General features: G+C 41.6%; 2 protein-coding genes across 3 annotated transcripts in view; both read left to right on the top strand.

The window, feature by feature from the left end:
• Nucleotides 1–1,605, top strand: part of COPA (COPI coat complex subunit alpha) — a 52,134-nt gene extending 50,529 nt beyond the window's left edge. For both annotated transcript variants that reach the window (XM_004448413.5, XM_071207523.1), the window contains 2 exons: nucleotides 342–536; nucleotides 807–1,605. In XM_004448413.5, coding sequence (XP_004448470.1) covers nucleotides 342–536; nucleotides 807–866 — 255 coding nt within the window. In that variant the 3' untranslated portion in view covers nucleotides 867–1,605. The remainder of the gene's footprint in view (nucleotides 1–341; nucleotides 537–806) is intronic.
• Nucleotides 1,606–7,197: 5,592 nt separating this feature from the next.
• On the top strand, nucleotides 7,198–16,427 carry PEX19 (peroxisomal biogenesis factor 19). The gene is made up of 8 exons (XM_004448425.3): nucleotides 7,198–7,311; nucleotides 8,757–8,866; nucleotides 9,289–9,454; nucleotides 9,899–9,984; nucleotides 10,214–10,375; nucleotides 11,331–11,507; nucleotides 11,741–11,785; nucleotides 11,951–16,427. The coding sequence occupies exons 1-8, from the start codon at nucleotides 7,242–7,244 to the stop codon at nucleotides 12,032–12,034; spliced, it is 900 nt and encodes a 299-aa protein (XP_004448482.1). The 5' UTR covers nucleotides 7,198–7,241; the 3' UTR covers nucleotides 12,035–16,427.
• Nucleotides 16,428–22,080: the final 5,653 nt, after the last annotated feature.

The following is a 22,080-nucleotide window of genomic DNA, read 5'->3' as shown; positions in this document are numbered from 1 at the left end:
AAAAACATTCCCTTGGGCAATGGAAGCTGGTTTTAACCCTTTCTAGGCCTGGCTCTGGTAGTTACCAGACTTGGTGGAGGAATGTAGGTCCAGATCTATGAGCCACTTTGGTATTGAGAAGGGGGAATCCTGATAAAAAGAACAACACTTGTTATCCCTTCACATACATTCTATACAGAGGATTGGGCCTGTATTCATAATCTAATTGCATCTTTTTTTTTTTCCTTCATAAAGCTAATTTATTGATTTAAAAGATCTGACTTTTTAGAAAATATGTTCTTAATTTTTATTTTTTATTTTAGGAGTCAAAATATAATTTAAATAGTCTTTTCCTTCCCTAGACCCGAAAAATCCTGTCTGCCTGTGAGAAGAACCCCACAGATGCCTGCCAGCTCAATTATGACATGCACAACCCCTTTGACATCTGTGCTGCATCATACCGACCCATCTACCGAGGAAAGCCAGTGGAAAAGTGTCCACTCAGTGGAGCCTGCTATTCCCCTGAGTTCCAGGGTCAAATTTGCAGGGTCACTACAGTAAGTACTGATCTCAAAAAATGCTTCTTGGATATTGACGAAGGGGAAAGAGAAAGAAGTGTGGCAGTCCTTTTTTTTTTTTCTCCTTTCCTGTATTCACCCCTAGCTCCTTGAGGCAGTGATAGCAGAGAAAGTTATTTCTTTTCCCTGCTGTTTATTAATACATAACAAGCACCTGTCCACTCTGCCCACTTAGGGTTGGAGGAAATCTGCTTTCTAAGCTTTTTAACCTCACAGATCCCTAACTTTTTCTTGTGTTCACTTCTACAGGTGACAGAGATTGGCAAAGATGTGATTGGTCTAAGGATCAGTCCTCTGCAGTTTCGCTGAGGCTCCCTCTTTGTGAGGAGGGGCAATCACCATATTTCCTTCTAGAGAATTAGTCTCTATATCCTCCTAACTCCCTGCCTCTTCCCAGTACCCTTCAAATTTCTGTTTGGCTCTCCCTGCTGTAAAACCTAGTGTTCTTTTTTCTTCTACTATTGCTAATCAAAATGTCTAAACTTCTTTGCCTATAAGGACTTCTCATCTTCTCAAGGTGACTAAGGTTGTGGTCATCATAGTTGCCTTGCCTTCTCAGCTTAGCTATTTCAAGGAACAAATGAAAACTCAGTAATGAACATTCATTTAGTAAATTCATTCAATATTTATCCCTCTCCTCCCCACCACCTTTGTATCCAAAAAGATATATCCAGAACGAAATGGGATGATAAAAAGATAACATTTTCTACTCAGCCCTACCATACTCTTAGCAATCCTCCATTTTCCTTGTACATTGGAACTCCCAAGCAAGGAGTGTGTGTGCCCAGAAACTTAAGCTCTGGGAGGGAACCATTTGGTTTTTCAAAAATGCCACCACTTGAGGTTGATTTGTCTTCTGCAACCATGGTTCTCATATTTTGTTTCTCAGAGTGAATAAATTTCTACAAAAGCTTCTTGGTTTGCCATTTGTTTCCTAGACTCTTTCATGTTTCTACTCACCCCATGCAGTTGCCTCAACAAAGGAGGTATCTTTCTCTCAATAATTGTTTTTAATTGCAAAAGTAATAAATACCCAATGTAAAAAAAATATGCATGTATTTTTCATTGGTTATAGGTATAGACCTAAATTGCTGCAGGAATGGTTGAAAGTAGCTCCCCTATCCCATTTTTTACTGCAGTCTTCTATCTGTTGCTAATTAATGCTGATATTTATTGAGCACTCACCTTGTGTCTCCTACAATTCATGCTTATGTTGGTGATATAGTATTTTGCTTGTCATGTGATAAGACTTAGTGGGTGAATATTTTTAATAAACAATATTGGGGAGTGGATGTGGCTCAAGCAGTTGGGTACCCACGTCCCACATGGGAAGCTCTGGGTTCAGTTTCCAGTGCCTCCTGAAGAAGACGAATGGACTCAACGAGCAGACACAAAGATCAAACAGCAAGTAGAAACAATGAGCAGACAGCTGGGGTGGTTGGGGGAGCAGGGAGGGGACAATAAACAATATATTTCACATAGTTTTTAAAAATCAGTAAATGGGGAAGCAGATTTGGCTCAAAGGGTAGAGCATCGTCCTACAACATGGCAGGTCCAGGGTTCAAACCCAGGGCCTCCTGACCCGTGTGATGAACTGGCCTATGCACAGTGCTGATGCACTCACGGAGTGCCGTGCCCCGCAGGGGTGTCTCCCGCATAGGGAAGCCCCGTGCACAAGGAGTGCATCCTGTAAGGAGAGCTGCCCAGCCTGTAAAAAGTGCAGCCTGCCCATTAGTGGCACTGCACACGCACGGAGAGCTGACGCAGCAAGAGACACAACAAAAAGAGACACAGATGCTGGGTGCCACTGACAAGAATACGAGCGACACAGAAGAACACACAGCAAATGGACACAGCAGACAACTGAGGTGGGGGGGGTGGCAGGAAAGGGGAGAGAAATAAAATCAGTAAATGTAAAAAGCTACACTGTGACAAGTCTTCCCATCTCAATACCCAGTTCCTATCACCTTTCTCAAAACAGACACTTATTAGCTGCCTTATAGCCTTCCAGAGATCTTTTATTGTATATACAGGCAGATATGAATGTGTTCTTTCCTATCCCCCTTTTATATATAAAGGGAAGCATACTATTTAGTAAATTCTGTACCTGGTTTTCTCACTATAATTTAGATTTGTCCATACCAGTATATTAGAGAGCGTCTTCACTCTTTACCTGACTGCATAGTGTTCCATTGTATGAATGGGCCATAATTTATGTACGTTGCCCTGTTTTTATGGATATTTGAGTTATTTCCACTCTTGCTATTATGAACAAGACTGCAATGAATAATTTGAACATGCATCATACAGGTGGGGAAAGTGTATCTAGTAACCTAAATATGGAATTTACCTTCGAGTTGCTTTCTTAAACAGCATCCCTAAAGCCTGCCTTCTCAAAATTTTGCATACTACTTTGATAACACTTTCTCAAGTTACATTCTTTCTGTAAACATAGGCAAGTTGGTGATAAATTTTGGGGAAAAAAAGTGTGAGTTTAAAAATTACATGACAAAAGTAACTTCTCACATAAATATAAACATTTGCTTGAACTGGGGGATAGGAAGAAAGTTGACAGTCTGCCTCTTCAGGTTTAGGTAATTGGGGAGACAAAACAATGGACTTACATATGAAATTGTTGAATAGCAGGCAAGAACTTGAGATTGGTTAATAAGCATTGAAGACCATTGTTATTCAATATTGTACTAGAAGTTCTAGCTATGGCAATTAGACAAGAAAAAAAATTAAAGGCATCCAAATAGGAAAAGAGGAAGTAAAACTCACTGTGGATGACATGATCCTGTACTTAAAAAATCCTGAAGTATCCACAACAAAGCTACTTGAGCTAATGAGTTCAACAAAGTGGCAGGGTACAAGATCAGTGTGCAAAAATCAGTAATGTTTTTGTATACTAGTACTACTGAACAATCTTAGGAGGAAATTGGGGAAAATTCCATTTTCAATAGCAACAAAAAGACTCAAATACCTAGGAATTAATTTAACCAAAGAAGTACAGGACCTATATGCAGAAAATGTGAAAACAATGCTAAAAGAAATTTTAAAAGACCTAAGGAAATGGAAGGGCATTCCATGTTCATGGATTGGAAGAATAAATACAGCAAAGATGTCAAGTTTACCCAAAGTGATTTATAGATTTAATGCAATACCAATCAAAATCCCAACAGCTTTACAGAATTTGAAAAGGCAATTATCAAATACATTTGTAAGGGAAAAGTGCACCCAAATAGCCAAAAGCATTCTAAAAAAGAAGAGCAAGGTGGGAGAAATTTCACTGCCTGACCTTGAAATATATTACAAAGCTACGGTAGTCAAAACAGCATAGTACTGCCATGAAGATAGACACACATCAGTGGAATAGAATTGGGAACCCAGAGATAAACCCTCGCCTATACAGTTGAATAGTTTTTGACAAACCTACGAAGTTAATGTTAATGGGACAAAACAGTCTCTTCAACAAATGGTGCTGGGACTACTGGATATCTATAACCAGAAAAATGAAAGAGAACCTGTATTTCACTTCCTATACAAGAAACAAAATGGGTCAAAGACCTAAATATAAAATCCAGGACCATAAAACTACTAGAAGAAAATGTAGGGAAACATCTTCAAGACCTTGTAATAGATGTTGGGTTCTTGGACCTTACACCCAAAGCACATGGAATGAAAGAAAAAATAGATAAATGGGACCTCCTCAAAATTAAACACTTCTGCACCTCATAGGACTTTGTCAAAATGGTGGAAAAGCAGCCAACTCAATGGGAGAAGATATTGGAAATCACATATCCCATAAGGGTTTAATATCCAGGATATGTAAAGAGATGTTACAACCCAACAATAAAAAGACAACCCCATTTAAGAATGAGCAAAAGACTTGAATAGACATTTGTCCAAAGAAGGAATACAAATGGCAAAAAAAAAAAAAAAAAACAAAAAAAAAACGAAGAAATGCTCAACATCCCTAATTAGGGAAATGCAAATCAAAACTACAATGAGATATTTCATGCCTATCAGAATGGCCACTATTAAAAAAGACAGAACTACAAGTGTTGGAGAGAATGTGGAGAGATAGGAATGGTTATTCACTGTTGGTGGGGATGCAGAATGGTACAGCCACTGTGGAGGACTGTTTGGCTATTCCTACAGAAGTTGAATATAGAATTGCCATGTGATTCTGCAATACCACCACTGTGTATATACCCCAGAAGAACTGAAAACAGTGATACGAACAAACATCTGCACACCAATGTTCATAGCAACGTTATTCACGATTGGCAAAAGTTTGAAACCCAGGTGTCCATCAACAGATGAATGGATAAACAACTGATGTATTCACAAGATGTGATATTATGCAGCTGTAAGAAGAAATGAAGTTGTAAAGCATATGACAACGTGAATGAACCTGGAGGACATTATGTTGAGCAAAGCAAGCTAGACAAAAAAGAACAAATACTGCATGATTGCATTACTATGAACGAAATACATTGTGTAACGTATGATTTTAAAAAATTTATAGGCATCTAGTACATTTAATTGAGAAATGTATGTTTTTATTCAACTGTTTTCTTTTTAGTTTTTGTTTATATTTTCAATTATTAAATATACAAAATAAAGTTAAAAAGGCAGTGAAGAGCCATTGCTTAAGTAAGAGAGTGAGAAAAAGAAAATGATGTAAAACACTTTTGTAACACTTCTCAATACACATTAGAAAGGCAGAAGGAGCAGCCAGGTGAGTAAATACTAGATGAAGTATTAGGAATATCATTAATAAAAATGAAAAAACAATCAAGTTTAAGAAATACTGCAAAGGAAAACATGCTTGTGTTTGACTCCCACTCTTACTTAATTCTGATTGCCATCTACTATTTTATCAACATGCTTATATTACACCATTAGTGTAAAGCCAATAGAAATACGAATCTGTAGGTGAATAAATTGTATTCTAATATACATTAATACAACTGTGTAAGCAGTTCAGACCTGAATGAGAACGGTAGCCTGGGATTAATTATGTGACAGGTGTTAGGGAGAAAGGTGGTTCAGGAAGGATTTGATTATAGAAGTTTAGAGTTGAAAAGGACTTTCAAGAGTTCCAACTCCAATGTTACATATAATCTGAAGCTTGATTTAGTGACAGCTGGGACTAGAACTTGGGTCTTCTTTCATTTCAGAATTTTCTTCTAAATTACAACACTTGGACTTGGAAGAAAACATAGATTTTGCAGAGTTTACAATTTTACAAGCCTGTGTCAGATCTCTGAAAGAAAGAATAAGTACTTAAGGACCAAAGAGGTGATATAACGTAAACATTTTTTTTCCACCGAGATGTGATGTCTCCCTTCTAACTTTTATAGCAGTCTATCCTTAACTCTTTTAAGACACTTCACCCTGTGTCATAATTAAGTGTGTATGTGTAATCCGACCCCTAGCCGAATCCCCAGACATCTACCTTAGGGCAAGGACTGGTCCCAACTTATTTCTACCCATTATACCCTCTACATTATACCCAGCACAAGATCTTAAACAACAGTAGATGATCTCTAAGTGCTATGATAGGTTTGTGTCTCAAGACAATTGATGTATTCTGGCAGATCTGAATAGGAGAGTAATTCCAAAGGAGGAAACGGGCATCCTGAATTGTCTTTATCTGATCCTTCCCCACCTCTCAAAATTAGATTGGGGTTTGGGTTCTCTATGAGAAAAGGAGGTAGGCTAGGGAAGTCCAGAGACTAGGTCAACTATTACCAGTATATTTGAATTGCTCTTGTTCAGTTGATGGTCCCATAGTTGCTTTTTCTGCCTGAATCCATTCAGGCAACCGTTTTTAAGGTCCTGGTCCTGTGTCCTTTTGTCATATAAGTTCTCGTGGAGAATAGGAATCTAGACATCTGTCCATTAGATTTGGCAGAGGAGGGCGCCTGATAAGGGTCTGGGAAAGCAACCAGTAGCCAATGATTGCCTTCTAAGTCCCAGGCCTTAGCCTAGGAGGTGGGGATACAGCAGTGAAGATAAGACAAAAATTCTTTCCTTCATGGTACTTATATTCTACGGGGGTGAGGTGGGGGAGATAAATAGTAAACACAGTATATCAGCGTTAAGGAGAAAAATAAATTACAGGAGTAGGAAGTATATGCTTGGGGGTGGGGGTGTGTTTGAGGTTTTATCTAATGAGGCCAAAGAAGGTGTCTCAGAAGATGACATTTGAGTAAAATGCCGATGGAAGTGAGAGAGAAATAGTATAGATTTCTATGAACCATAATTATCTTCTCGGGTATATACGCGTAACTTCTGTTTATTTGTAGGCAGCTTGTACTAATCTGGCCGACCCACAGCTCAGGAAGAAATAATGAAAGGGCTATTACTCCCAGTGCTGTAGAAAGTAGAAAGAAAGGAGCCCAGGCCAGTAAAGAAAACAGGCAGAAGTAACAGTAGTTCTCACGTTAGTGCAATGGTTCCTGGAGAGCGGGAGGGAGGGAGGGAGGAAGGAAGGAAAAGAAAGAAAGAAAAAGGAGAGAGAGGAGAGAAAGAAAGCAAGCAAGCTTCCTGTCCCTTTAAAAATGGCGACTCCTCACTCGCCAACAATACCATTGGTTGAACGAAGTAGAAGGGGCGGGGCACGTGGCAGCGCTGAGGAATTCCCGCCTCCTACGGCGACTCGGAGGTAATAAGATGGCCGCCGCTGAAGAGGACCGTAAAGCTGCGGCCGACCCGGATCAGGAATTGGAAGAGCTTTTGGAAAGTAAGAGCGAATATATGGAGAGGCCCAAAGGGGGCGGGTGTGAGGACCCATCCAGGGCGTTAAGTGAATCTGAGCTATTTGGGACAGAGAGGGAGGCTCTCGAAAGGTTGGACAGGGGCGGAGCGCGACCCTGAATGAAATCTCTGGATCACCGTCTGCCTACTCGGCGGCGGGTGCTGGGGAGTTCACCTTGGATTCCTGAGAGACCCAGACCGTTGATCTCTCTGCCCGATGGGAACGGTAACCCACAGGACGGTGTTTCTCGATTCCTTCCAAACTTTCGTTCTTTAAAGTTCTTGAAGTTTGAGTTTCTGCTAGCAGCAGCATTTTGTCCTCGGTGGGCAGCGAACCGGGCACTCGGGGATTGTTCACATTAATTCTTCAAAAGTCCGTAGCTATCTTCAGTGCCCCTGTTGTATCCGCACAAAAGACACTTCGTTCTTCCCAGTACTTTCACCCTTATTTCATTAGGCTCCTTCCCAGTTCTTTCGTCATGTCTGTAGCTTAAGGGGACTCCTTTCCCATTATCTTAAGAAACTGAGGATGAGACAACCTCAAGGAATCCAATTCACCCACATGATAGACGAGGGTGTTCTTTTCTTCCTTGTCCCTGTTGGGGACATGCAATGTTTTATCTGTTGTTTTTTTGCCCAGAGTGGGGCCAGTGCCCTCCCTCTAGACCTGGCATGCAAGAGTGGTGGTGACAACACAAGCTTTGCAGGGCAGAGGTGAATTTCGTGTCTCTTGCTCAGTCACAGCAATGTCGGGAGGCAGAAAGTTGAACAAAAACAGTAGAATGTCAGTTGACTGTGAATTGGCACATGGTTATCTGCAGAGATGAGGCCAAAAGGGGAGCTAAAGCTGAGGCTAAGACAAGATTTAATACCCTCCCCTGGGATGCAGTATGGAGTCCCTTAGTTTGTATTTATACCATGACCAATGGGAAGCTGGGTGGGATATCTCGTGGTTTCTGCTTTCTTGGGTAAGATAACTCTCTTTAGGTCTTCAAAGGGAGTTCAGGGAGAGCTATGGAGGATGTTTTTGTTCCTTGCTCCTGTTGGATATTATATAGGATTTCTAGAAAATCAGTATTAGATTGTGTTGAGGAAGGCACAGTTTAGATGGAGATGTGCTTCACTCTCTGCAGAACCTCTTTTCACACCTCTCCTCCCAGCTCTGAGGCAGATTTGTCTGTTTCACTGTAAGGGATATCTTCCCCTTTGAGCATAATAAATTTTGTAGTGGGAAGGAAAGTGGGAGACTTACTGAGGGGTGGGTGGGAGGTTTACTGAGGGGTGAGTGAGGGGGGAGAATCAAAAAAGGAAAAAAGTTTTTTGGAAAGTTGCAGTTTGAAAGACCATTCTCCTAATGCTTTGCCCTAAAAGCATCCAGCCTTATGTCCTCACCCATCCCCAACACACATCCCATGTCTCTTGTCTCCAAAGGTGCTCTTGATGATTTTGATAAGGCCAAACCCTCCCCAGCACCTCCTCCTACCACCACGGCGCCGGATGCTTTGGGGCCCCAGAAGAGATCTCCAGGAGACACTGCCAAAGTATACATTCCACCCACTTAAGGGAAGGGAGGTAATGGGCTTGCAGCTCTGAGCAGAGGTGGGACAGGCCCTGATGGGCCAGAGGGGAGCGGGGCAGGGTACCTTGGCCTCACATTGCTAAGTGCTCTTGCAGACCTCAGTCCTTGTGAAACAGGGACTTGAGGTTGAGTGAAGGACTCTCAAGAAAGTTCTTTGAGAAAAGAGAAGGTTTAAATGGTTTGGGGTACCACCCCATACTCTTCCCTCAGTGGCCAGATATCTTTCTTTCTCTCCACATCAGGAGAGGTAGTTAGAACCTCCAGTGGAGGTGGGTAGGAGGGAGGCACTGCATTTCCCAGATCCACTCTGTGTGGCTTTTACCAGAGGCCAGGTGCAATGGGCTGCCAAGTAAGAGCTGCATTTTGACCACTCCTCCCCTGCAGGATGCCCTCTTCGCCTCCCAAGAGAAGTTTTTCCAGGAACTGTTTGACAGCGAGCTGGCTTCCCAAGCCACTGCAGAGTTTGAGAAGGCAATGAAGGAGTTGGCTGAGGAGGAGCCCCACCTGGTGGAACAGTTCCAGAAGCTCTCAGAAGCTGCTGGGAGAGTGGGTGAGGAGGGATCCCCCCAGACAGCTGGAAATATCTGAACAAGCCACTTAAGTTAGTGCTGCTTGAGAACACCGCAATTCTTAGTAACGCTGATAACCAATCATAATGTCACTACTATGGGGTCAGATAAGGAGATGGAACGAGGAGTGGGAACCCTGCTTAGTGAAAGGAATAAGATAGGTTGGAAAGTAATAGAAAAGATTATTCAAAACTGATCATTTTAATGGTTGCAGTGTTATTCTGGGTGTCATGATGGAGAGTCAATAGACACACTGTCTATGCAGGTTTATGAAAATTACTCTGAAGATAACCATAGAGTATTCAAAGATTTGGAATGATAGTGATTCACTAGTAAATGCTCCAGATCAAAGTGAATAACCAAGTTAGTCTAACCAGGCAGACAGTTACAATACCAAATGACCCTGGCCTTTTGATCTCTCCCAGGCAGTGACATGACCTCCCAACAAGAATTCACTTCTTGCCTAAAGGAGACACTAAGTGGATTAGCCAAAAATGCCACTGATCTCCAGGTAAAGGGGTAGGGGTGGGGAACTACAAGGGACCCACTCCCAGACACCTTCACCAACAGAATCTCAAAAGATAAAACCTCTTGGGTATCTTCCCAAGTCTGTCCCTGCCTTGCTGTTTTGCCTCAGGCAAGTTTAAATAGTTTTCTAGGCTTCAACTTTCCCAAATGTAAGGGTGATAAAACATTCCAAGAAGGCAGTACATTCACTCACCTTTCTCCTGCCTTTCTAGAACTCGGGTATGTCAGAAGAAGAGCTGACCAAGGCTATGGAGGGACTGGGCATGGATGAAGGGGATGGGGAAGGGAACATCCTCCCCATCATGCAGAGTATCATGCAGAACCTACTATCCAAGGATGTGTTGTACCCATCACTGAAAGAGATTACAGAAAAGGTTTGTGAAGTTTTCCTTCTCACTTTCCAAAGTATCCACCCATATGGGCTACTTTAGTCCACTCAGACCCTGTAGAGATAGAATAACTGAAGTGCACAAGTACTTCTGTTTTCCTCTTTCATTTATTTTTTGGGGGTGGGGAATGTTGGCAGGGGTTATTGTCTCAGAGAATAAAGCTGTCACCCTCAGCTCTAGTTTTCTGTGGATTGTTTCAAGACTCTGAGTTTGTTGTCTGATCAGCCCCTTCTTGCATTTTTGTCTTCAGTTATTTCTCCAGCAAGAATTCATGGAGGATTTACTAATTTGTTCCCCATACTGGCTTTGTGCTATGAGTAATTTAAGAGTACTTTAAATGATGTTCCTTGCTGTTAAAGAACATATAGTTTTACTGGAACAATAGAATATAGGCATGGAAGCTTTTCAGTGACAGAACAAGATGTGGTTAGATATGAAATGAACAGTGAACACCAGGAGGCAAACTAGGGACTGGGTGGTCCAAATCTCATGCTCAGGGGAAGAAAAGATGGATATAGGAAGAGGAAAGAGCTAAATAAGTGAGTTCAGCATGAGAAGTAGCTCTGAATCCAGCCAGATCATCTAGCTGTACTAGCATTTATGATCTACACCAAGGGTTGGCAAACCAATTCTCAAGCTAAGAATGGTTCTTACATTTTAAAAGGTTATTAAAAAAAAAAAGAATATTGTTAGAGACAATCCATGGTTTGCAAAGCCTAAAATATTTGCCCTTTGGCCCTTCACAGAGAAAGTTTGCCAACCTCTGGTGTACATCATAAATGCTAGTACAGTTAGGTCATCTGGTTGGATTCAGAGCTACTTCTCATGCTAACTCACTTATTTAGCTCTTTCCTTCTCCTATATCCATCTTCCCTTTATTTTGTAAGTTTATTATTTTCCTTTCCTATCCATTCTTCACTTAATTTTTCCTTTTCCTCAGTATCCAGAATGGTTGCAGAGTCACCGGGAATCTCTACCTCCAGAGCAGTTTGAAAAATATCAGAAACAGCACAGTGTCATGGGCAAGATATGTGAGCAGTTTGAGGCAGAAACACCCACAGATGATGAAGCCACTCAAAAGACTCGTTTTGAGATGGTACTGGATCTTATGCAGCAGGTAAGGCCCCCTCTTGCTATCTGCTAGCTGATGCTGTCCACTCGAGTGCTGTGTAGAGGAGGTATCTGGGAAGGATTCCACACTGTCAAACCTGGGTAGAAGAGGGAGCACAAGAGAGGCCATAAAGCCGCATGAGAAAGTAGAGAGATCATGGCTTAGATCCCTTTTTTGGGCTGCTATATTTGTTTTCTGGGTTTCTTCCTATTCCTTATTCTTCTTTCTTTATTTTTCAGTTGCAGGACTTGGGCCATCCCCCAAAAGAGCTGGCTGGGGAAATGGTGAGTATGTCTTCTCCTAGATTTTAATCAGAGCCCTCGTTTGCAAAATTCTATAACCTTTAGTGGTTCCACCTAAGATAATAACTGTGGCTACTGGGGATGGACCTTCAGAAGCTCTGACCTAAAATGTGAGCTGTTATCTGAGTCCCTTCATCTTTTCTCCAGCCTCCTGGCCTCAACTTTGACCTGGATGCCCTCAATCTATCGGGCCCACCAGGTGCCAGTGGCGAACAGTGTCTGATCATGTGAAACACTACACGTTTTCCTCCCTGATTCCCAGCCATGGGGAACATCTGGAGTCAGCAGAACCACTGGGAGCTGAGGCAGGAGTGTCGTCTGTGAGAGCGGTCTGCCCACTGCCTTCTGCCATCCCACTCAAGACCGTGCCATATCAGCTGAGGCTTTTTCTCTCTTTCTAGGAATAGGGTCCATTCTGCAGGCTATTTTTGTGAGCCATACTCAGTTGTGGTTTCTGCTGCTGGCAAAAGCCCAGCTACCTGCCAGGTGAAGGAAGGCATCCCTTTTAGGGCATGCATCTTTTCCCTGCCTCCAAAAATAGTGCTGTATACGGCCACACTGATATTCACCTTTACACCCAGGGTTTTTGTGTCCTGTGTGTGCCTGTTTCTGTTCCTCTCATGGACTTGGGGAGCAGGAACAGAGTCCTGGGACTCTATTCCTACAGTTCTCTTGGGAAGGGCCTTTGGTAATGGGGCTATGGGTCGTTACCATGCCCCTTTACCTTCAGATAGACTGTTCTGAATTCTCTGAGGGGAAAGAATGTGAGGGCCTTTGCATCTAATCACAGTAGTGTTGGAAGAGAAGCCTTGGGATTCTCCTCTCTCCAAGTGATGAGCCTACAACCCTGTCCCAGCCTGAGAACTCAAGTTGCTGCTCAGGTTCTCTCTACAAGACTCTGTAATCTAGGTGAATGCAGCCTGTGACCTTCCTTTGCCCTCTGCCTTTCTTATCTCCTTGTGTTTTTAAATACTGAATACCCCAACCCTTCTCCGAGCCAAGCTGTGACAAAGAAGGGTCCATCCTGTTTCTCCTCATCTAGTCCATCCATCCCTTTTACTGGCTCTCTCTTGCAGACGTAAATAATTGCATTGTCATATCCGGGGAATTAATGGTCTTTCTTCCCTCAGATGCATTCTTGCTTATTTGGGACTTCTGATTTCCTTAGAATCCTGTCCCTTGATTCAGGGAGTTCGTTTGGGAAAGGGGAAGGAGTGCAGTCTGGCCCCATGGGGCATTGTCTAATAAATATTCTGAGTGAGGAGTGTGGCCTATTTTTCGTTCAGGTCTTTTCCTGACCTTCCTCAGCTTCTGTAAACTGCAGAGTGAGGAATGTTAGCAGTCTAATTCAGGGCTCGCAGTAGCTTATGGTAGAAAACCTCCCTCTATCCCACCACCCCTCAATTCCCTCCCCCATTCCCTAATTCAGTCTGCAATTCAATTAGAACTCAATTGCCATCTTTCCTCATTTTCTCTTGAGTATTTCTGGGAAATACTTTTCCCATTAACTTTTCACATTATTAACATTATTATTACTAAGTTAGTAATATATTGTTAATATGTTTTCTTAATTATTTTTGTTTTTATTGATTTTTTTAGGGGGTACTGGGGATTGAATCCAAGACCTCATAGATGGGAAGCAGGCACTCAACCACTGATCTACATCCACTCCCCAGTGAGAATTGCTTTTTTCGTTTGTTTGTATATTTTTTGATTTTAGGAGGTACCGGGGATCAAACCAGGACTTCTCACATGGGAAGCAGGTGCTCAACCACTTGAGCTATAACCACTCCCTTCTAAATTAATTTTGAACGGATTTTCCGTTCTTGAGAGCCAGTGGGTCTATGTACCTTGGATACCATATGTTGGTAGATATTCTGGTCAGACTGACTGGCTTTTCTGATTCAGCACTCAAAAAATAACTTTGCCAGAGAACATTTACATTCATTGTCTGAGTCTCTGAGCTCCTGATGTATCATTTTTCCCTGACGTAAGACTTTTTATTCCTGGAAAATCCCACACTTTCAGTGGGATTGGTAAGGAAGGAAATGTTCTTGAGACCTCACGCTGTTTGCAAAGGTCCAGCTATACCTTCTCAGGGCATGGAAGAGCCCAGGACTGAATCAGAGACTCCTCTACTTTGCAAGAAATGAGACTCATGAAATGAGACTCGTGATGATGGCCACGGGTCCTGAATGGCTAAAATTCTTTCCTTATAGCCACAGCTAAACTTGGACTAAGGTAGAGAGAAGGAAGAACAAATGGACCCTGCCCTTTGAAACTTTTTACCATTGTCCTGCCAGTTTTCTTTTACAAATTCTTACTTCTGCTGGTTGAATTGGGGCTCACTCAAGGAATCTAAATAGATACCCTAGCCTATTTTAGCTTTGTTCCCAAGTTGCTTGTTTTTATTTTCATTCTGATTGAACTTGGGCAAGTTGACCTCAGGTGACATTCTGTTCCAAAAATACTATTTGAATTATTTTAGGACTTGTGGAGGGGTGGAGCTTGGCACTCTAGGGAGTCCTTTTTAAACTATGTGGGTAAAAGACCATTTTTGTTTTTTAAATATCCAATCCTTTGTTTACCAATATAGGTTTCTGTTGCCTATGACTAGTGTGCAGCTCACACTATGCTACCCAGCATACAGTTTTTTAAATTAATTTTTTAATTTTTATTTTTAAAGAAGCTTTAGATTACATAAATGTTACATAAAAAATATAGGGATTTCCATATGCCCTACCCTTCTCCCCCTCCCACACTTTCCCACATTAACATTACCTTTCATTAGTGTGGTACATTTGTTAAAATTGATAAACACATATTGAAGCATTGCTACTAACCATGGACTATAGTTTACATTATAGTTTACACTCTGCCCCACCATACAATTTTTTTTCCACAAGCACAGTTTATTCAACAAAATTCCAGTTACTTTGAAATATAAAACATATATTTTAATGTATACATGGGAATATAAACATTAGCCGTTTAAAATTTCAACTAACATTTGTGACACCATACAATTTTGACAACACCCAACTGGCCAGACCTTGTTCAGCAAGGTAAATCCACTGGTCTTGTACATGGGTTTCACAGCAATGTCAGGATGATAAAAAGTTTCTAAACACTGAATTTCTTATTCATCATGTTGTGACTGATCCAAAACTGTTCACAGCTCAGTATGAGTCTGTGAACTACCTTTGAGTGGCACTGCTCTGGGGCTCTCCTCAATCTCTCCACAGCTTATGCCTGGAGTTTTTTCTGTGTGAAGGTTGTCTCTAGAGGGTTTTTCTTCAGCAAGAATGTGTCACTACAAGGCTAGCATTTTTCTAGCCTTTTTTGCTGCTTAGAAACAGCCATTACAAAGCTTAGGTTCAAGCTGTATGTGAAATATTTATGCTGTTCTCAGACTTTAAATGGGGTGCTCCTTCATTCCAAAATTCTGGATGTTATAAAACAAATTGTGGTTGTGTGGGTGACTTCATGAGTTCAGGATAGAATCCATACACAATTTGTGATAACAGCATTTTCCTGTGACTCAGGATTTAACATCCTAGCAAGGCCTCCAGGAGATGGCTCTAATATGCTGTTGAGATGGCTTTTGGAAGCTTGGGGAAAATGATGGCCCACATTAAATGAAACAGAGGTAGCAGGCCATAGGGGAAAGGATCAAAAGGCTCAGAGAAAGTGGGCATGTGGGAATGAATCTATTTTTATAAAACTGGGTACCCACCAGCTGAATGTGTTCCTCTGGAAGGCCTGGAGAAAACTTTTTTCCAAGGCATTAAAAAATGCACTGATGAAGGGCTCACTATCATCTTTGAGAAGTTTAGAAGTAGCTCTCCTCTTTAGATTGAGGCCAATGGGAGGAGATGTTAGTTAAAGGACTGGTCTCCCTAGTATCACTGGGAATGATAAGATCCTGCCATAACAGAGGCCAGATGCCAACACTTTTAGGCACAAGGTGGGTGGGGGGTGGGTGGATTTCTATAATGGGTAGTAAGGACAAAGTGGGGGTGGCTAATAGAATGTGGGTGTCCATCCTAGGAGGATGGTAGATGGACAGTTAACAAGGGTATTATATATAATTAAGAGAGGTCAAGAGTAATTAAGCAGAAGGCTAACGTCAGTCACTTCAATGGAAAGTCAGGATTCCTTGCTCAGTGTCTAAGCCTGAGATAGTTCTTAGACCAGAACTTGAATTGAAAGACCAATTCCTCATGAGTGAGGGCCCTGCAACAGTGTGGCAAGTATATTGAGTAGTGACTCCCCTGTCCTTTCCCAAAGGAACATACAGCCATTTATGCCAGTTAATCATATGCTGTTGAATATAGGGTCTGAGTTGACATTGACAACCTAGGACCCAAAACATCCTCATGGCTCCTCTCCCACCCCTCTCCCACCCTATCCCTGTTACATAGGAGAGTGTGAGAGGTCAGGTAATTAATGGAGTGCTGGCTCAAATCTGTCTTAGAGTGGGTCCAGGATTACTGCAGGATCCAAATGGGTGATCAGAATGTGCACATTTGTCACTTGGCAAAAAGGCCAAGTAGAATCCCCTGAAATTTTCCCTCACCTCTGACAAGATAGTAAATAAAAAACAATATTGCATTCTGGGAAATTTGGCAGAGATTTACTGTGACCCTCAAAGATTTAAAGAATGTAGGAACATTGGTCTCTATCGTATCCTCATTGAGGTCACCTCTGTGGTCAAACTTAGGTAAGTAGCAGTCCCAGTTACAGTGTTGTGATGGATGTGGTTTCTCTACTGGATAGAGTAACACAGACTCTGTTATAAAGTGTGTGGCTAACTAGGCTGACCAGGGCTCAGCATATAACAAACTGCAGGTCAAATCCTTCCCTACTCACAGCCATGCTCAATAATTTATGTACTGTCTTTGGATGCTTTTGCACTACAGTGGCAGAGTTGAGTAGTTGCTACAGACTATATGGCCTACAAAACCTAAAGTATTTATTATCTGGTCCTCTACAGAAAAAGTTTGCTGATCCCTGATATAGTTAATGAATACATTCTTTCAACATCCATTAGGAAGGAGTATATTCTGAAGCAGTTTGCATTTGCCAGGGATAGGCAACAGTGTATATTCACAGTCTTACCCCAGAGCTATGTTAATTCTGCCCATTCTGTCCCAGTGTAGCCCAAAGGCCCTGGATAGTTTGCAGAATATCACATTTATTTGCTTTACTAAGGATATGTTATTGAGGTATTAAGGATGCATTAATCAGACCTGATGATCAAGAAGAGTTAAGTACTCTGGATTTCTTGATGAGACGTATATACTCCAGAGGGTAGGAGATAAATCTTAGAAAGATTCAAGGGCTGACACATTGGTAAACTTTTTAGGAGTCCAGTGGTCTGGATTACTCCGAGCCTTCCCCTACTAAATAAAAGTCAAGTTATTGCATCTTGTATTTACCTTAAAGAAGTTCAGTGCCTTGGTAGAGCTTTTCTAGTTTTGGAGGCAGCATATTCTGTTTGGGAATGCTGCTTTGACACATTCATCAGATAACAAGACTGACTTTTGAGTGGTACTTAAAGCTGGAAAGGACTCTAGCAAGTCAGGCTATGGTACAAATAGCACTGCTGCTTAGGCCATAGGACCTGGAAAATTCCACAGTACTAGAGTTATCTGTGGTAGGAAAAGATGCTGTTTGGATTCTTGGATTTGCTTGTAATCCTGAATTCCAGTACACATTTTTAGCATTTTGGAACAAGATGATGCCATCTGCAGCAGACAGAGTCTCACCATTTGCAAACCATCCCCTGGCATGCAGTTAGGCCCTGCTAGAAACTCAGTGCTTGACCATGAGATATCAAGTGACAGAGTCTCCAGTTACCCATGATGAGCTAGTTATTGTCAGACTTGCCAAGTCAGAAGGTAAGGTGGGTATAACAGCAGTCCATCTTGAAATGGAAATTATATATTCAGGACGAGGCCCTTGGGGGGCACAAATTAGTTAAATTGAACAAGATGCCCCAGACTCCTCTATCACTTATCTCTGTTGCACTGACACCTTTCTCTCAATTCACAGCTATTGTTTCATGAGAATTATTTCCACCATCTGACAGAGAAGGGGAAATTTTAGGTCTGGTTCATAGATAGGTTGTCTTGATATGTTAGGGTAACCCAAATATGGACCACTGTCTCACAGTCCCAGTCAGGTGTAGCCCTGTAATACAGTGATGAGGGGAAGTCTAATATCAGGCAGTCTAACCTGATCCATTTTGTCTTGAGAGAGATGTGGCCTGAGGCAAGGTTATACATGAATTCTTGTTCAGCGGGGCTGACTGGTAAAGGGCTTGAAAGGAGCAAGATAAGAAGATGGGGAATAAGAAGGCCAAGTGAAGACCATTTGGATGGATCTATGGGAATAGGACCAAGAGAATTTTGCATATTAAGGGGCACCAGAAGAGCACTAAATAAGATCCAGATGGTCAGTAAGACCTGACCAGCACTACCTCAGCTACCCCAGTGTTTGCATAGTGAGCTCATTAGTAGAATCGCCATGGTGGCAAAGACAGCATATTACTATAAATGCCCCTTTCACTAAGGCTGATCTGTTTATTGCTATTGCTAAATGCCCAATTGGTCAATAAGAAAGACCAACTCAGAGCCCCTAGGTCAGTACTGTTACCCAAGGAAAACAACCACCTACTTGGTGGCAATTTGATTACATTGAACCCTTTTCATTCTGGAGAAGGCAACAACTTATCCTGACCATAATTGATAAATACTTTTCCTATCCTGCCTGCAGTATCTGAGCCAATGCTAACATCCAAGGGCTCACAGACATCTTTGATCCTCTGGTATGGGATCATATATAACGTCTTGGAATAAGGAACCCACTTAATGGGAAGTAGGTGTGACAGTGGGCACATGACCGTGGGATTAACTGGTCCTACCAGATACCTTTCTGTGTAGAACCTGCTGATCTGGTAGAACAGTGGGATATCCTTTTGATGGTGCAGTTGTGTTAGCAAGGATAGGGCCACTATCTTTCATGATGCAATATAAACCTAAATGGCCATAATAGATTGCTTTATTCCCAATAGGTAGAATTCATAGGCTCTGGAACCAAGGGATGGAAATAAGATTGACCCTACTCAGAATCATTCCCAGTGATCCACTTGAGGAATTTGTACTTCCAATCTCTGAAACTTTGAACTCTGTGTTTCTGGAGGTCCTGGTTCCTAGAGTGGGGATCCTTTCACTGGACAATCTCAATAAACTTAAAGCTGTGGCTGATGGCAGTTCAGAGTCCTAATACCAGTAAACCACTGGACAAAAAAGTTGCCATACTTTCAGGGATAGTTGACTTTGTTATGAGGAGATGGGGCTGCTACTACATAATGGGGGCAGGAAAAAATGTTTGGTGCACATGTGATCTGCTGGGATATCTCTTGATCCTACCATGCTCAACTTCAAATGGGTAAGTACGCCTGTGTTCTGAGAAAGGCATAGTCACTGGGCTTAGAAACCTCAGGGGTGAGGGTCTGGGTGATCTCACTAGGTGAGCTGCCTACAGCAGAAGTGCTAGCCAAGTGAGATGGATCTAAATGGGTGGTAGAGAAGGGAAATGAGGAATATCATATTATGGCTGCAGGACCAACACTTGCAACTCGTCTTTTAAGCATCGCCAGAAATTTTGACTAGCCAGAATACTGGAGAAACTGCCTGGATAGAGTATACTTATTTTACAGTGCAAATGGATATTAGCAAAGTTAGAGGTAGACTGTGGTAGATATTATTGATGTACTGTCCAGATTCCCTTTACCAGGAAGTAAGTGTTGGCTCCTAATAGTTCAGAGCTGCATCTTTCTCTTGAGCGTTTCCTTGTGTGCCAACAGAAACTACTTCTGGAAATTCCTGAGAGGTTATGCCCTCCTGGGGCAGACCCACAGCCAATAACAACTTATACTAGGATAGAAACCCCTTCCCCCAACACTTGCCTCAAGGTGATACAAATGTGGTGGCATTTATATTCCAGAGTTCCCAGTAGAAGCTCAATTTATCAACTGAACTCATATCTTTCCCTTGCTGTTTCCCATCTTACCTTGCTTCCCTCGCATCATTACAGGTTTTTCTTAAAGCACTTTCCCAAATCACTTGAACAGGAATCTTTTTCTGGGGCTTTGTTTCTGAGAAATCTAACCTGAACTAGGTGGATAGTAATGCCAATGAAGAGAATATGAGAGTAGGAACAATTTGGGGTTGGCAGAGCATAGAGCATAGGTGAGGTTTGGAATGTTAAAGTGCCATTGGCCATCACATAATGTGAGTCTGAAGCTTGAAGAACTCTGCCTTGGAAATGAGGACTTCATGGTAGTTTAAACTGTGAAAAAAAACACAAAACATGTAGAACGAAGAGGAAGAGGAACTCATGAAATAAATGGTAAAAATATATAAATAAATAGAACCACGGAATATAGTGCAATGAAAACCAGTAGGATTGAGCTTCTAGAAGCTCATCATGTGAATGATCATCACAACCTCAAATGCAATAGAAAAGCCCAAATAAGACAAAAGCGTTCACTGATTGGTGGTATTAGAATTGTGTTACAAACTAATAAGCACAGAAACTAGATTGCAGAGTGGGAGACTTTTATCCCCATATCTGCACTAAAAGCACTGTTGTCAGGTCTTCAGTAACTATGTTTCCAAACCCAGTTGTAAAGTCAACCTGACTCTTAAGCAGAAATAAGTTTCTGGGGACCTTGAAACACTTTTAAAATTTTGGTTTATAAGACCCCTCACTGTTGTTTTCTTCCTATTTGCTGGCTGCTCCTTTTTAATATATTTTGCTGGATATTCCTCTTCTGACCTCTATTAGTTGGAGTGCCTCATGATTAGAGGGCTCAGTCTTTAGATGGTTTGTCTTTTCTTACACATTAATTGAGCTAGCTTTCCCCACACCTATGGCTATACAATTTAATCTTGATAATTCCCTGATGTTTGTTTTCAGCTGTTCCTTATTCAGTGAGCTCTAGATTTATTCAGCAGCTCCACTTGAAATCTAATATCTCCAACTTAATATATTTAAAATAGAACTTTATAATCCCCCCCCCCCCCAAAAAAAAACAAAAAAACAGCCCTGCTCATGCTCCTCAGGTATTTTATTTTAGTAAATGGTATCACTATCCAGTTGCCCAGGTCATAAAATCAGTTTCATCCTTGGCTGTTCTCTTTATTATTGCATCCTGTATTCATTCTGTTAGCAAATCTCTATTCTCTTTTCAAAGAACATCCTGAATTCAACTACTTCCATTGCAGCCCTCTAGTCTTCTTAGGTTTTTCGGCTTCTGTTTTGCCCTCCTGCAGGCAGTTCTCAAAGAACAACCAGAGTGAACCTTTTCAATGACATCATGCCACTCTTTTACTCAAAACCCTCCATGGGTTATAGCACTCTTAGGATGAAATTCAAAGTCCTTACCTTAGTCTGTAAGTCCTAAGGTGATCTAGCTCCCTTCTTGTTTATCCAAGCTCATTTCCTACCGGTTATTTTGCCACACTGGCTTCTTGGCTATTTTAATATATCAAGCACACTTGCTGTTCTTTCTGCCTGGATTGTTCCCTCATTCCTTCTCTCTCTATATATATATTTGTATGTATATATGTATACACACACATACACATAAGGCTCACTCACACTTCAGGTCTTTATTCAAATGTCACCTGAACCCCCTCTGTAAAAGAGCACACCCACCCTGGTAACTCACTTTTATTCTGCTTTATTTTCCTTTACAGTACTCTTCATAACAATATTATATGTGTGTGTCCCTCTCCTCCCCCAGAGCCCTCAAGCCCTGCACTAATAAATAACATGAATGCAGGATTCTTGGTTTGTTTTATTCACTTCTACAGCCCCAGCATCTAGAATAGGGCAAACAGAGTCTGGCTTGTAGTAGGCATTTAATAGTTGGCTGGATGAATGAAAGAATGAGTAGAATGGCAGGGCATTAGTTATTCTGTGATTTGGCCCCATTCTAATTGTTGGGGTTACAAAGATGAAAAAGATAGTCCCTGCCCTCACAGATCTTATATTCTAGTGGCGTAAATTACGTTATAAATATATAATTATAGATTGTGAAAACAGGATAAACTGCAATGTAAAGGGATAGAAGATGGTGCTGTGGAATACCATTTTAGTTGGGAGCCATTTCTCTGAGGAAGTATCATTTGAGTAGAGGCATGATTACATGCAAAGAGCACATGTCTAGTAAAGATTTGGTAGGTAAATTCCAAGAAGGACAA

The sequence above is a fragment of the Dasypus novemcinctus genome, chromosome 13 (genome assembly GCF_030445035.2).
Source record: "Dasypus novemcinctus isolate mDasNov1 chromosome 13, mDasNov1.1.hap2, whole genome shotgun sequence".
Taxonomy (NCBI): Eukaryota; Metazoa; Chordata; class Mammalia; order Cingulata; family Dasypodidae; genus Dasypus; species Dasypus novemcinctus.
Note: the sequence above shows the minus strand (reverse complement) of the source record. Positions and strands in the feature narration are given on the sequence as shown.

Coding starts and splice junctions, on each gene's coding strand:
- PEX19 (XM_004448425.3), top strand. CDS start 7,242: ATGGCCGCCGCTGAAGAGGACCGTAAAGCTGCGGCCGACCCGGATCAG. Junction 11,508..11,740: donor TACTGGATCTTATGCAGCAG/GTAAGGCCCCCT, acceptor TTTATTTTTCAG/TTGCAGGACTTGGGCCATCC. Junction 11,786..11,950: donor AAGAGCTGGCTGGGGAAATG/GTGAGTATGTCT, acceptor TCTTTTCTCCAG/CCTCCTGGCCTCAACTTTGA.